Source organism: Podarcis raffonei, chromosome 8 (assembly GCF_027172205.1).
Source record: "Podarcis raffonei isolate rPodRaf1 chromosome 8, rPodRaf1.pri, whole genome shotgun sequence".
Taxonomy (NCBI): domain Eukaryota; kingdom Metazoa; phylum Chordata; class Lepidosauria; order Squamata; family Lacertidae; genus Podarcis; species Podarcis raffonei.
Genome location: NC_070609.1, coordinates 39,923,932 through 39,938,553, shown reverse-complemented (window position 1 = coordinate 39,938,553; position 14,622 = coordinate 39,923,932). Strand labels below are relative to the sequence as shown.

Here is a 14,622-nt window from a genome sequence, read left to right as displayed (position 1 = left end):
AATATATATTAGAATTCTCAGCAGCACATCCAATTTTTTATTCAACCCTCCCCAAATAATTTTAATTTTAGCACAGTCATTTTGTGTGAACGAGTAAGACATGCAGTTGGCTCCAAGCTAGATTTGGCATTTGTCAAGCTAGTCCTGATAATGTCAAGGTTTGGCACAACAGTCAATATAGCACTATATGCTGATGTAACCAGAATGGGGAATTAGGCACAAATTAGAGACGACCTTTCAGGCTCCAATAGTAAAACAGGAGAGATGAGACAATGACCAGGATAGTCCCTGTGAGATCATGGGACCCAGACTGATCATGGGAAGATACGTACCTTTTTATTGAGGTCTAAGATATCTCATGAGAAAAAACTGGACACAGAGCATTGGACAGGAGATGTAGGGATCACCTCCTCACTGATTGTCAGTAGCAGTTTGGAAATAAAAGCTTCATTTGTAGCATGATGGGAGTTTTAAAAACAGACAGATAATCCCTTTGACAGCTAACTGTCACTCACAACCTTTGACAGAGAAACAAAAATGACTGCATCACATTTGTGTATCTGTTATGAGTGACTGACTTCCACTTCTTTACATTCAGGCTGCTAGATGTCCCCCCCCCAGGGGGGGAGGGAAGGCATAAATAGTTTAAGCTAAGCAAAAGATCACTCATCATTCTCATTCTGGGAGAGCAGGTTCAATGGGATGTAACTGAGATGGGGATTTTAAAGTCCACAGCAGGAAAGAAGGAAGGTGCTGTTCTAGACCCAGTGTAAAAAGATGAACATTCATAGTGTTGCTCCTCCAAAAGTGCAGACAGATGCTTTCCAGAATGACATCTCTCCCTAAGAACACAAATAGAAAATAGAGAATATTTCTACCAGTGCATCAGTTAACATGAATTGGCAGAGATCTAAACAAAATGTGACATAACATCTACTCTCTCAGAGGAGAGGATGAACAATGAATAAGACAGTGGTCCATGTGATAGGTGTCTGATACCAAGCAACCTAGCCAATGTTTTTATTTAGATTACTGGATTGCTAAATCTTCGAATTTTAGAAGCCAGGTTAGGCTATAACAACATACAGCAACTCACTCTAACACAGTGTTTTTCAACCCTGTTTCTATAGAACCTCTGGGTTTCACAATCCTCTAAAAGCTCTGCAAAATTTTATAATGTCCTACCTTAGGCACTATACGTTCCCCTCTTGTGCCAGTCCACACACACACCACCTATGACCATGAATCACGGAAAGACACGTAACTCACCAAGTCTCATATTGAAAGGTTCATTCTGATTTTTTTTTAATGAACAATATACATTTATGAATATTCATGAATTCTTAACTCCCCAGTGACATTGAATACTTGTTTGCAACTGACTAGAATTTATAACAGCATCTTTGCTTCCCATACAACATCAAGCCAAGATTAGTGGAAATTAAGGGCTGGTTTCACATTCCCAGTTACCATGCATTCCCAGCATTCCCAGTGCTTTTAATCCATGTTCACAAAACATTATCCAAAATGCACATTTATCCTGTACTTTGTTATAAAAGACTACTGTTGGATGTATTGTTCCACAAACCATTTCTAATGTAACTCCAGTCAAGGGGTGAACACCTTTGCAGGGGTGAAGACATCCCTGACCTGGCAAGGGTGCAAGGTGTGCACACAAGCAGAAACAAATTTGACACTAAGGCAGAAAGATGTGCACTGCTAAGGGCAAAATGCTATAAAATGCACCCAAAAACAACATTGAGTTCTAAGGCAGCAATGTGAACACACCCTAAGATTAAATGCTTCTGGAGTCCTGGCTATGCAAGTGTTATGTGCAAACAGAGTTATTGAGATGGGGCTTGCATTGCTGAAAATTGCACAGGAAGTAGAAGGGAGCACAGGAGGCCAAATGAAAAAGCAAAAAGTTCATTCTCTCTGAAATGTCACAACTTGCTGAATTGCTTGCAAAGAGCTCCTAATTAGGGATGCTTCTGCCAGCAAAATCAGCCTCTGCGTGGTAGACTGTCACTTCTCGTGTGTGGAAGGTTAGCTATGAGCAGTACCTGAGCAAGAGGCATTAATTTGGGGATTTAACACTCGGGAGGACCTCTTATTTGCATTCTTCTCCAGATCCACAGTTGGCATCTGTGTCCTGATGCAAAAACACAAACTACAACAATGCACAATTATACAAAGGCAGGAAGAGAGGGGTGCTGTGACAGAGAAACCAATCAAGCAGTAACATTACATCTGCTGTCCTGGAAATAGCTGTGCTAGGTAGGCAACTATCATCACTAAATGCAGAGAGAGGCTGTCTAAGGCCCAAAGCAGCTGTGTCTGGACACGTGGCTACTCTGTTCATGCTATTTTCACTAATATCTTTTGTACATATTACTTGACTGGTGAACAGCATTGCAAAATTCAGAGAAGTGCATTTATGGAAGGATGACTGTGTTTTGGTTTGCATATTGTTCAATCTCGTGCAAGTTTAGTGGATTCAACTTTAAATGCAAACTAAATCAAATTTCTCTCTCATCCTTAGGCAAATTTTGGGCTCCTAGGCAAAAGCCAACCCAGCCTTCTAGTAAACATATCCCACACCCGAAAGTATTTAGAGATTCACACTACTTACCTTAGAACATGGGCATAGCCAGGATTTATATTGGGGGGCAGGCTTTATGTTGGGGGGGCAGAACCTCAGCTAAGTATTTTGTATTGATTAACTTGATGGGGGGGTGACTGCCCTTCCCGACACCCTCCCTTGGCTATGCCCAGGCCCTAGAAATTTTTCCCTCCCCACTTTTCATGGGAATGAAGGCCAGGCAAACGTCTGTGTGGTTCTGTTTGTATTGTGTTGAAGGACTTTGTCCGGCCCTATCTCAGAGTCTCCTGCAAGTTCCTCCCAGTTCAATGCCACAGGTGTTTTGGTGGTGTTCAGATGCCACCCCCACCCCTCTCCCATCCTGCACATGCATGTCTTACCGAGGACAAATTGGCCTCCACATCATTCAAATTCCATTCACTTGCAGATATAGTGGGGTTGAAAACCTAAAACAAACAAGGTGTAAGATGAACCACAGCTAAAAAACATCAGGAGGATATAAGGTTTTTGCTTCATTTCATTCCTGCTCTGCCCACATTGGGGGGGGGGGGAAGTAGGCTGTATGTCAAGACCCTTCTTACCCCTATATCCAGCAAGTGTTAAAATGTAAGTAAGGATTCAAATTCCTGGTGAGGTGATAGCCTAGGTAATGGGCCATTAAGGGAACAAAGGAAGTGGGACTGTGCCAGAAACAAAATGGGTGTGCCTCCCTTCCTCAACTGGCTGGTAGTTAGAAAAACAAAGGCCAGAGTGGAGAGTGCAGTGATTTAAGCTAAGAGCTGGAAGCTGGAAAAGCAGCAGGCTTGGAAGTCAGAGGGAGAGAGAGAAGCATGTTTGATTTCTGCTCAAATCCAAGGCTGTGGCTATGGGGGAAGCAAGGTACTATTGGGGTGTTAATGCTGTGAGCCCCCCCCCCCATTGTAGGCTCAGGTTGTATATATGTATAAAGAAACCATATATCCTAAATACATCACAGTCTCCACTGTGCCTCATTCCCAAGGAACCACAAACCCTGGGTAAGCGCCTGGACCCCCTGGAATCTCACTCAGATATCAGGGTGGCGTCAAACTGTACAATTAATTCTACAGGTAGGATCTCAGTCATGGTGATTTCTGTTATTCAGATTGTAGGAAACAGTTTTTGACAATTCTTAAAAAAATCTCTAGTTAACAAGGAGGAGGAGGAGGAGGTGGCAAAGAAAGCTATAAAATAAAGTAGGTGTAGATATTCTGCAGCCCCTGGAGGCCTTCAGAGCAGCCTGTGTGGTGACTGAGCAACCAAATTCCACCAGTGGCTGAATTTTGTTGACTCACCCAAACTCTGTGCATCGGAGGGGGGCAGGCTAGGAAGAGTGTGATTGTGATGGGAACATCTTGTGGCAGGGAGTTCCACAAGTTAATAATCATGTATTGTGTACATTTTTCGTTTGCCTGAAATTTTCTAAAAGGAAAGGAAATGCCCAAATTTTGCTTACTCAGATTTCATTAGCCAAATTTCTAGGTTAAAAATATTAAGATGCTGCTAATGGAGGGTGCACTTTTGCATTCATTTTAATTCCACAAATCTCTGCCAGCTAGTGAGCTTAATTGAGTCAGCCAAGTTTCAACATTTTCCAGCAAAACCCAATAATCTCAAAGCGTGTATTTTACCATTTACCATTCAGAAACCAGTTAGTTCAATGTGTGTGAGGAGTTTATGGATTTGAAGAATTGTATCTGCTCTAAGGGTGGCTTCTACCACTTTGAAAAACAAGAATGATGGAACTATAAAACTCTTATCATGGTTAGACAAAAACTTACATCCAAAGGACTGGCAGCTTCGAGATTATACTGCTGGTTTCTCAGTAGGATCTGAAGGCCTTCCAGATTCAAATCAGCACCATCTAAAGGATCAGAGATTTCTGCTCTGTGAAAACACAAGAGGAACAGTTGCCCACTGGGATTCAGGTTAAGCATTTGTATAACAGGTGGATCAACACTCCCCCCATCTGTTGTCCAAGGAACAAAAGGCAAGGGCATGGTGTTTTGTCTTCCCCCATTTTATCTTCATACTGTAATAAGTTTCTGAAGAAAGTTATAGGATTCTCCTATGAGTCTCATGCCAGGATCCACTTCCTAGCTTAACCTGGAATTAGGTTAAGCTATAGACCAAGAATGGGGAGCCTGTGGCCCTCCAGATGTTGTTGGACTCAAGCTCCCATCATCCCCAGCTGGAATAGCCAATGCTCAAGGATGATGGGAATTGTAGTCCAGGTCATGCAGAGGGCCACACACTCCCCATCTCTGCCATAGTTCTTTTTGCTGTGATGAGCACCTAAAGAATCAGTGTTTTGCTAGTTTCATTCTCAGGATCCCCTAAAGCACAAGCAAATATCTGCATAGCTGCAACTACTAAAACCTTCATGCAATACTCTCCATCCACAAGCAATGCAACAGTGTGGTGCTAGAGCACATAGTGGCGCTCCTCCCCTCACCTGTCTAGAGGTGCCCTTCTGCCTCTTCTGTCAAGTGTCTGCAAACTTGCTGGCTGTGGCACATCGCAGCTCCCTCTGCCGTCTAACACAGACTGAACCATGGCAACAGGCAACACAGGAGGGTCTGAGCAGACATTACAGCCAATCAAGGGGACAGCAGGATCTGTGGATGCGGCTTTCTGCCCAGGGCTAATGGGTTCTTCCTTGACCAGCAGGAGGCAGGTTTCCCTGAACCAAAGACAAGTTTCAGCGCCACCCTGATGCTTTTTCCCTTTCAACTCACTCCAGGCACACAGCAGAAACCTACGTGCATGAAAGTCAGTTCCTCCCCCATATCAAGGGGAGGGTGCAAAATGGAGAGGAGAAGCAGTGGGCATGAATACAGTGTGGTATGGTGGTTAGAGTGTTGGACTAAGCCCGAGAGGCCAGGGTTCAAATCTCCAAGCAGCCAGGAAACTCACTGGGTGACCAATCACTGTCTCTCAACTAGCCTACCTCACAGGGCTGTTGTAAGGATAACATGGGGAAGACAAGAACCATGTACACTGCCCTGAGCTTGTTGGAAAAAAAGGTGGGATATAAATACAATAAAATAAATAAATATTGGAAATGCTAATTGAGACAATGGGGGAGGGGGGACTGAAAGGCAGAAGTGGCAGGGGGAACCTTTTTTGATATTCTCACTATAGGCAGAGTCCATCCTGCAAAAGCAGCATTATAAGCAGACGACTGAGTATAAATCCACCACTAATGCATTACTATTGCACCAGTGATGTAGAATTATAGAATCATTGAATTGTAGAGTTGGAAGGGATCCCGAGGGTCATCTAGTCCAACCCCCTGCTATGCAGCAATCTCAACTAAAGTATCATGTTGCAGAACACACACGGGAGTGGGGTGGGACGACAAAAACCACCCGTCTGGAGGAGCCCCTAATGGCAAAGCTGGCCCTGGCCTATTCAGTCTCCTGTGGCATTTATTTATTTATTTATTTATTTATTTATTTATTTATTTATTTATTTCTGTCTGTCTGTCTGTCTGTCTGTCTGTCTGTCTCCTACATCCATCCATGTTGCTCACCAAAACACTTGATTTTTCTTACCTCTCCCTGTTGGAAGTAGGCTGCATGACCACAGCATTAGATGGTGACACTTCAGTAACATCTGATATTATTGGCCCTCCGGGGACAGCAGGGCTGTTTAAGCACGAAGCAGGTTCTGCAGATGGCTGCAGACAAGGATGGGGGGAGAGACATATTTTTTAACAATGCAACAGTAAAGCATCCCTGTAATGGTCAGTGGTGCAGCTGGGTAATGTTAGACTATAGACTTAAGTCATGTGTGGGAAGCCGCTCTATATAGTACCTGCACCAATTGGAGGCTGGACTATATTAAATTTGAGACCACTTCAAGTCATAGAATCACAGAACTGTAAAGTTGGAAGGGAAGCCAAGGGTCACCTAGCCTTGCAATGCAGAAATTATAGCTAAATAATCCCTGAGAGATGGTCAACCAACCTCTGTTTAAATATCTCCAGTGGAGGAGAGTCCACTCACTACCTTACAAGGTACTGAACAGCTCTTACCATCAGAAAGTTCTCTCTAATGTTGAGTCAGAATCTCCTGTCTTGTAATTTGAATCCTTGGTTTGGGTCCTACCCTCTGGAGCAGCAGAAAACAAACTTGCTCTATCCTCCACTAGGCAGTACTTTAGATAACTGAAGATGGCTATCATATCACCTCTCCGTCTACATTTCTCCATGTTAAACATAGCTAACTCCTGTTCCTCATAAGGCTTGGTTTCCAGACCCTTTATCACCTGGGTCTCACACCTCTGCACATGTTCAAGCTTGTCAATATCCTTCTTAAACTGTGGTGAATACCCCTCAATTCCTGTAATCAATAAAGTTGTGGCCTAATTTGACCCATTAACCTTAAACTCTTGTGTCTTGTGTCTTTATTTCTTGGGGGTGGCAGGAACTCACCACGCAAGTGTTTTTTCCAGTCAAGTTTATTTTGTTAACTTTATTGCTCACTTTTTTAAACAAAGTAACTCCAAGTGACTTACAATACAAAAGAACCAAACAGATAGATACATTGAAACTGGGATAATAGAAAACAAAGAAAAATCTAAAAGGCAATTCTATTTTTTAGAAACTGGATTAAAACACGCCCCCTCTGAGGCCACAGATGATTAAAAGCCAAAGGACCTAGTGAAACAGAAATGTGCTGCCTACAAGTTGCTTTTGCAAAACATGGAGGCATTCTTGAGTGGAACAATCTGATTTAAATGAATTAGAATTTAAATTTAACTGAATAATTGATTAAATTTGCATAGATGCGAACATGACTAAAGCAACTACTGTATCTTGAAGGGGGGGCAGAAGCATGACTCCTTTGCTTTGAGATGAAGCACACAGGTCCTTGTTTCAGCAGGGACCATTTAAAAAGAGGAAATGTATCCTATATGTGAAAAAATGTCTGCTTCTTCATAGATGGCACCTGCTGTCACTCACAGTGTTTGCAAGTATCTGTACTGAAAGGGTAACCTAGTGTGATAAAGCATGTGTTTCCCATGCAGGAAGTCCCAGGTTCACTCCCTGGCATCTCTAGTAAGGGCTGGAGAAGTCTACCGTCTGAAATCCCAGAGAGCTGCTGCCACTCAGTGCTGTACACAACAAATACTGAGTAAGACAGATCAGCGATCTGACTCAGAGAAAAGACAGCTTCAGATGTATCTTTAAAAATAATTAAAACTTTTTTTAAAAAAGTTTGATTAATTGCTAGCACCTTGCAAATAAATAAGAGCAGGCAAGAAGACTAAATTAGATGGACGTCATCCCAAACTCACCGACTGGATGAAATAGGAGTCATGAATGGGATCCAAAGACAAATGCTTCCTGAACTTTGTCATTTGTGGAGTAGAGTTGCCATCATCCAGCATAAGAGGTCTGTTGAGAGAATGAAGCCCAAATCCTTAATCTCAGTCACTCAGCTGTGTGACTTGTAAGAACGCTATAACAAGCTCACTGGTTCTGGGGGTGAGTGTTGAATCTTTCCGGGGCAGCTAGAGGAAAGAACAGCTGGCGTTTCTTTGGGTCTTTAGGAGGCTTCTCAGCTGATCAGGTGGCACTTGGAAACACAAACACAAGGAAACTGCTCCATGAAGTCTAGGCTCCCCACTCATTCAAAGCAATTTCCACAACACCAGCCTTCTTCAACCTGGTGCCCTCCAGATGCCATCAGCCCCTGCCAACACTAGTCACACCACTCCTCGCTCACAAATACAGCAGCTTGTCCTCTGAGCCCAGAGCTGTGGGGTTGCTACTCCTGTAACTAGAGTCCTAAATTAGACCTCTCCTTGGTCTACTTCCAGCAAGGCAACTCTAATGTTCCTAGGCTGTCCATAAGGCAAACCATCACAGGCCTTCTTTAGACTTTGCATCTGTTTACAGCCACCTAATAGGCACACCTAATAGGCTTGGCAGTCCCATAGGTGCACCTCCCTCCCCCACCCCCTGTAATGATATTACTGGAAAACCTCTCTGTGGTTTCCACAGGGGACCTTGCCTCCACTCCCCTTTCTCTTCAAATTTTCTTCTTTCAATCCCCTGTATACCACTAAAACAAAGGTCACAGCAAGCTGACAGGGTGGTTCTCCAAGGGCACTGAATGAGACCTGTCAGCAGCTCTGACTCATCAGTTCCCAGCCCCATTCATTTTTCTGTCACCATGGTGCCCAGGTCTGGTGACCTACCACGCCACTTGGAGCTGAGCTGGGGGGGGGGGTAAAATGAAGGGTGAGCCCCCAACTAGTTTCTTGCCCGTGCATGTCCATGCAGTCACATGAGGGTACTTACAGCTTTCTCTTTATTCCAGCATTGCTGGGGCTGGATTGGAGCTGGCCGAAGAGAAACTGAATCAGCTGTCAGGGGAAATCAAGGTCAGGTGTTTGTCAGTCAGCACAGTGATTCAGCACTCCACCATCCACCTCTCTGCTCACACAAGGAGGAGCTCCCTTCCGGGGGAAGGAGGGCTGCAAGCATCTGCTTTGCATGGAGAAGATCCAGGTTCAATCCCCAACGTCTGTAGGTAGTGCTTTGAGAAACTCCCTAACCTGCAATCCTGGAGAGTCACATCCAGTCTGTGTAGACAACACAGAGCTAGATGGAGCAATGATCTGACTTGATGTAAGGCAACTTCTATATAAGGTAACTTTCAAGTTTCCAAAAATGAAGGACAGGGGCAGGCAAGATGAGACAGACATGGCCATCTTCCTCGACATGAATGTAAGCATACATCAAAAGTGTGCACTCTTATATGAATGCAGTGAACATGCAACACTTGGAATAGGAAGGGACACTTGGGGAGGGTGGTCATATTGATAGATGCTGCCCTGCCCAGGGGCAACAGAAGGCACCCCAACTTTGTGCCACATTGGATCAGAAACTTGGGTGATTCCTGACATGAAATGTAGCTACACTGGTCCTGAAGCATCTGCACAAATTCAGAAAGTTTGTCTTCTTCAGGCTGTGAGGGCAAGGACAGGTGGAAGTGTGTGTGTGTGTGTGTGTGTGTGTGTGTGTGTGTGTGTGTGTAAACATGAGGCTTTGCATGGCTGGAATGTAGCCTATTGTGCAGAGGCAAGAGTCCATTCTATTGCTCCACCCACTTTTGCCTCTAACGCTGCCCAGCATTGGCATGTGGCACCTAAGAGGTTCCCATGTGGGAATGCTGCTCATGAGGAAATATGCCCTTTGGGTTGAAAAAGTTTCCCACTCCTGTATCAGATGAGCCCATCTGCCACACAGAACCACATTCCCCCAAGTTCCTTGAGAAAGCCCTGACCATTGACCATGTGCCAATTTCAGTGAAGCCAACCACCCCCCAATCTGCAAGTAGCAAATACCCCCCACCACATAATTGGCATCAACAGAAACGTTACCTTGTTGATCACTTTCTCATGCTGTGAATGATTCTGCCTGAGACACACAACTTCCCTCCACAATACTTCATTCTGCCTGGAAAGAATAGAGAACGGCAGGCTGAGGGCACAGTCTCTCAATGAATCACAGGAAACAGTGAATGTGCACTTGTAGGCCTTTGTGATTCTGGCAGCAATCTCAAACACACCTACGACGGAAAAAGCACCACTGACCTAATCTGGAAATCGTAAGGGCCAGTAACTTTTGTTTCCCTTACTAAAGGGAGGGGAAGGTTGTCCTTAGAGCACCTTTTAGAGTTTTATATATAGATATCTAACTATGAGGCTGCATCAATTTTTGTTGTCTTCTCTCTTTGGGTCCATTCGGACCCCTGCCACAACTCCTGCCGAGATTGGGCACAGGCCTTGGGCTCTTGTGCTCACCCAAACTGGAGAGAGTCTACAGTTATTTGAATGTCAGGCCTTAATCTTTGACATAGAAATCGTAGGTTTGACACCTGGAGTAAAGATGGGCCCATATTCAGGTAACTGCCATAGAATCATAGCGCTGTGGAGCTGGAAGGGACCCCCAAGGGTCATCTAGTTCTACCCCCTGCAATGCCAGGATGCTTCTGGTAGCATTCACTTACTGCTTCATGTCCTGCACCTGACACTCCATTGTCTCTTGCTGACCCCGGAGGATCTGGATCTCGTACAGTAATCTGCTAAGGTCTTCTTGGCGCATCTTGGTTTCTTCACTTTTCACAATGGATACCTGAAGAAACAACCAAAGAAAGAAGCAGAAATAGAAGGATACATTGTGCAAATGTGTGAGGTAGGAAACACAATCCAGGGAACGCTAAATGCAACTAAGGCCCTCTTCACCCAGTGCATTCCTGAGCTTTGGCAAGCGTACTCCTAAAAATGCAGTGGGTGAATGTCAGGGAAACATAAATACATTTGCTGGCAAGTGTTATTTTTATCTGGTGAGGACACCTTCCCTTGTCCAGAGCCTGGACTATGGCAGGGGCAATCCCTGATGTCACATGATCTCTCCCAGGTTTAGATAATCCTACAGAGCTCAAGCTGGGAAGGAGGGTGGAAAATAAAATAACAACAACAACAACAATAATAATATAATGCTTGCTGTTTTAATGGGTTTGTTCACTGAATATTTTAATTGTGGATATTGATTTTAATGTTTTGATGCAATTATTTATTGCATATTTTAATGATGTGTAACTATATTTTGGTAATTGGTTTTATACTTGTAAATCGCTTAGAAGCTGTTTTGGCAATTAACTGGTATCTAAATTAAATATAATAATGATAATACCATGTAGTGTATGCAGCTGCCCTAAGTCCCATTGGACTCAATGCTGCTTTCACTAGGACTTGATGGGGATGAATGTTTTCTTTTTTTTGTATTGGGCTACTCTTACGTTGGGGGACGTGGGTGGCGCTGTGGGTTAAACCACAGAGCCTAGGACTTGTCAATTGGAATGTTGACGGTTTGAGCTCCCGTTGCTTGGACCCTGCTCCTGCCAACCTAGGAGTTGGAAAGCACATCAAAGTGTAAGTAGATAAATAGGTACCGCTCTGGCGGGAAGGTAAATGGCATTTCCGTGCGCTGCTTTGGTTTGCCAGAAGCGGCTTAGTCATGCTGGCCACATGACCCGGAAGCTGTAAGCCGGCTCCCTCGGCCAATAAAGCGAGATGAGTGCCGCAACCCCAGAGTCGGCCACAACTGGACCTAATGGTCAGCGGTCCCTTTACTCTTATGTTATGTATATGCCACCTGCATGGTAAGAGGTAATTCCTATCCTCTCCCAAGCAGGCCGTACGTAGCACATGATCACAACAGCCTAATAGTTACTTGCATTTCCTACCTTCCTTTTGATGTGCTCAAGGAGGTGTTCATGGCCTTGTAGGAAATAAAGGTGCTGGAACTCAGTGTCATCACGTTCAGGCTTGACAAGGCCGCCTTGTTCAATGTTCACCACTTTCCTAAAGCCATCTAAATGGACAAACAGAAGCCTGGTGAGAAGCAGGAGGATGGGTGGGGCGGGGTGCTGATTTACACATTAGGTATACATCTATGACTGCACAAAAGTGTGGATGTGGCAAACATGTGCTTGCGAATCAGTGTGCCAGTTCTAGAGGACAGAGGAAAAAAGCATCTGTCAAAATCCCAGATCAGCAATAAGTCTACATCTTCAATATTTCCACTATTCCCACTTTGTGTGGAGCCCCCAAGAAGGTGGGAGGCAGTGGAGAATTCTCAGTGTGCCTACCCTGCCTCTTCCAGATTAAAGGAGTCCCTGGCTGTGGACCCAGAAAAGCGAGAGACCAGTGGTCTCTCTCCCCGCCCCGCCCCCCGTCTCTTGCTTCCTTCATGTTGAACTCTTGCTAGCTGCTGATATATAACTTTTTATTTATGTCACTATTATTTTTATCTCAATTCTTTGAAGAGAAGTGAGATTTAAAAACTGGTATCCCGTTTATTTCACCTTTAAACTGTGCCTCTTTGTGATGCTGTTCACCAGTACAGAGTACCTGGCGCCTTTTTTCTTCTTCTTTTGCTGCTCTTGGCAGCCATTGTATGTGAATATATCATAAACTTAAATGCCTCTAACAAACATTAACTTACTAGGTTGCCAAATACATAAGTCAGCTCTAGTGTTTCTGCTTTTTAGGTCTGGCAACATACTAAAACCACATTTTAAAAGTACAAAATTCATTTTAATCATGACATTTCCTCCATCATACAAGCAAGACTGTACTTTCTAAATCTTGGGAATGTTACTTACACATGTTCAGTTGTCGCACAAAGCTGGCCATATTGTTGTGTTTGAAATACTTAGGCAGCACCTCCTTGGCAAACCGACTCTGATCAAAAACATGGAAGCTGGAACCATTCTTTAAAGGAAAAAAAAAGAGTTAAACAATGTTAGCTACCTGCTCATTACTGTAAAGCTCTAATGCTAAACAGATTCTACAAATATGTGAAACCGGATTAATAACAAACCACCATTTTCAAACAAAGGACAGGCTGAAATTTGCATCCTGGCTGCCATTTCTGAGGTGTGTTTGTTGGCGCTTTAATTCACATTTAAATAATTGAAAAATCTAAGAGTGAGACTTGTGGTGCCTTGGAGATGTAACAATATTTTATCATGACATTTCAGGGAGTCAAGCTCACTTTGTCAGATGCATTAAGCAATATCTTAGTGGGCAAGTATAGAAAGGAGAAAACTGTATGTTGAATGACAATGCAATGCAAAAATCGCAGTCACTAACAAACAATGCCTCTTGGCAGAGAACCACAGGCGATGAATGTGTGGGGCTGTGGGTGCTCCAGCCCCCACAACTTTCCCCATGAAGAAGCAGGGCACCCACAATTTTTTGTGCAGGACCATGCACGTCACGGGTGCAGGTGTGGGTGCACCTGATGTCAGCATGCCTAGCTCACCCCCCCCCAGGAAACCCATTGCGCCCAGCCCAGCCGGGGACACTGAACGAACCATCTTGTAAGCCAGGTTTTATTTTCTCAGGTGTGCAATTTGGTACCTCAGCACCAGACAGGCACTTAAGTCTGCTATCTTCATCGTGAAACACCAACCCATAAGCAGACCTCATTGCTGCAACATCCTACCTGATTTTTCTACCAAAATAATAATAAAATCTCCATCCAACCCCCGTCCTTCCCACTTTGTGTATCATTTTGCCTGATGGAAGTTTTGAAGAACTGGAAAGGTTGCCACATTTTTGTGACTTCTTGGTTTGTCCTAATAAAATTACAGTATCCCTTATCTTTGGAACTTTTTTCTTATGGACCACAAGGCTTCCCTTGTTTTTTTTATTTTATTATGATCTGCCAACAATACAAACACTGTAGCGTGTAATTAACTGTGGTTCAGTGTCGGCGGTTCGAATCCCCATGACGGGGTGAACTCCCGTTGCTCGGTCCCTGCTCCTGCCAACCTAGCAGTTTGAAAGCATGTCAAAGTGCAAGTAGATAAATAGGTACCGCTCTGGCAGGAAGGTAAACGGTGTTTCCGTGCACTGCTCTGGTTCGCCAGAAGAGGCTTAGTCATGCTGGCCACATGACCCGGAAGCTGTACGCTGGCTTCCTAGGCCAGTAAAGCAAGATGAGCGCTGCAACCCCAGAGTCGGCCACAACTGGACCTAATGGTCAGGGGTCCCTTTATCTTTATGTCTGTTTCTTAGTGAAGTGTGTTATTTATTTAAAATCCCAAAATGTGTACACACAGATACTCTGCATATATGTATGTAGATATAACACATACTCTTAACTGTGGGCTCGTTCACACTTTGCTCATCCTGCACCTAGAAAGCGTGAGTCCAAGAGGTTTTCCACTTGTGCTGTGCTTCCTAGGCACAGATCTGAGTGGTTTTTTGTTTGCCTCACAGGTTTCCCTGGGAAAACACGCTATTTACTGCTAAATCAGAACAAACAGCAATCTGCAGAAAACCTGATTGCCATTTGGGCCAACTCGGCACTAAACCGTGGGTTTTCTCTGGGGAATGTGCCTGGGCAAATGGAAGCATGAACAGGCCCTGTGTGTGGGCATCAATATAGCTCCTCTTCTCAATTATAGATC

At 44.1% G+C, this 14,622-nt stretch overlaps 1 protein-coding gene across 3 annotated transcripts; it reads right to left on the bottom strand.

The window, feature by feature from the left end:
* Positions 1–401: 401 nt before the first annotated feature.
* On the bottom strand, positions 402–13,139 carry HSF4 (heat shock transcription factor 4). 3 transcript variants are annotated; one of them, XM_053399484.1, is made up of 12 exons: positions 12,808–13,139; positions 11,887–12,014; positions 10,648–10,772; positions 10,019–10,094; positions 8,934–8,998; positions 7,925–8,024; positions 6,178–6,302; positions 5,076–5,303; positions 4,402–4,507; positions 2,983–3,048; positions 2,064–2,170; positions 402–842 (listed from the first exon to the last, which is right to left on the bottom strand). In XM_053399484.1, exons 1-11 carry the CDS (start codon positions 12,836–12,838, stop codon positions 2,111–2,113), a joined length of 1,110 nt encoding a protein of 369 aa, XP_053255459.1. In that variant the 5' UTR covers positions 12,839–13,139; the 3' UTR covers positions 402–842; positions 2,064–2,110. The 3 variants fall into 3 exon arrangements, with proteins under 3 accessions (XP_053255459.1, XP_053255461.1, XP_053255462.1); XM_053399486.1 differs by having other exon boundaries at positions 2,064–2,152; XM_053399487.1 differs by lacking the exon at positions 5,076–5,303.
* Between the last annotated feature and the right edge of the window lie 1,483 nt (positions 13,140–14,622).

Bases quoted from the DNA above. Each gene is read 5' to 3' on its own strand.
- HSF4 (XM_053399484.1), bottom strand. From the start codon at position 12,838: ATGGCCAGCTTTGTGCGACAACTGAACATGT. The intron at 12,015-12,807 runs GTAAGTAACATT...TTGTCCATTTAG, and splicing joins TGTGCGACAACTGAACATGT to ATGGCTTTAGGAAAGTGGTG. The intron at 6,303-7,924 runs GTGAGTTTGGGA...CCTTGTCTGCAG, and splicing joins ACTCCTATTTCATCCAGTCG to CCATCTGCAGAACCTGCTTC.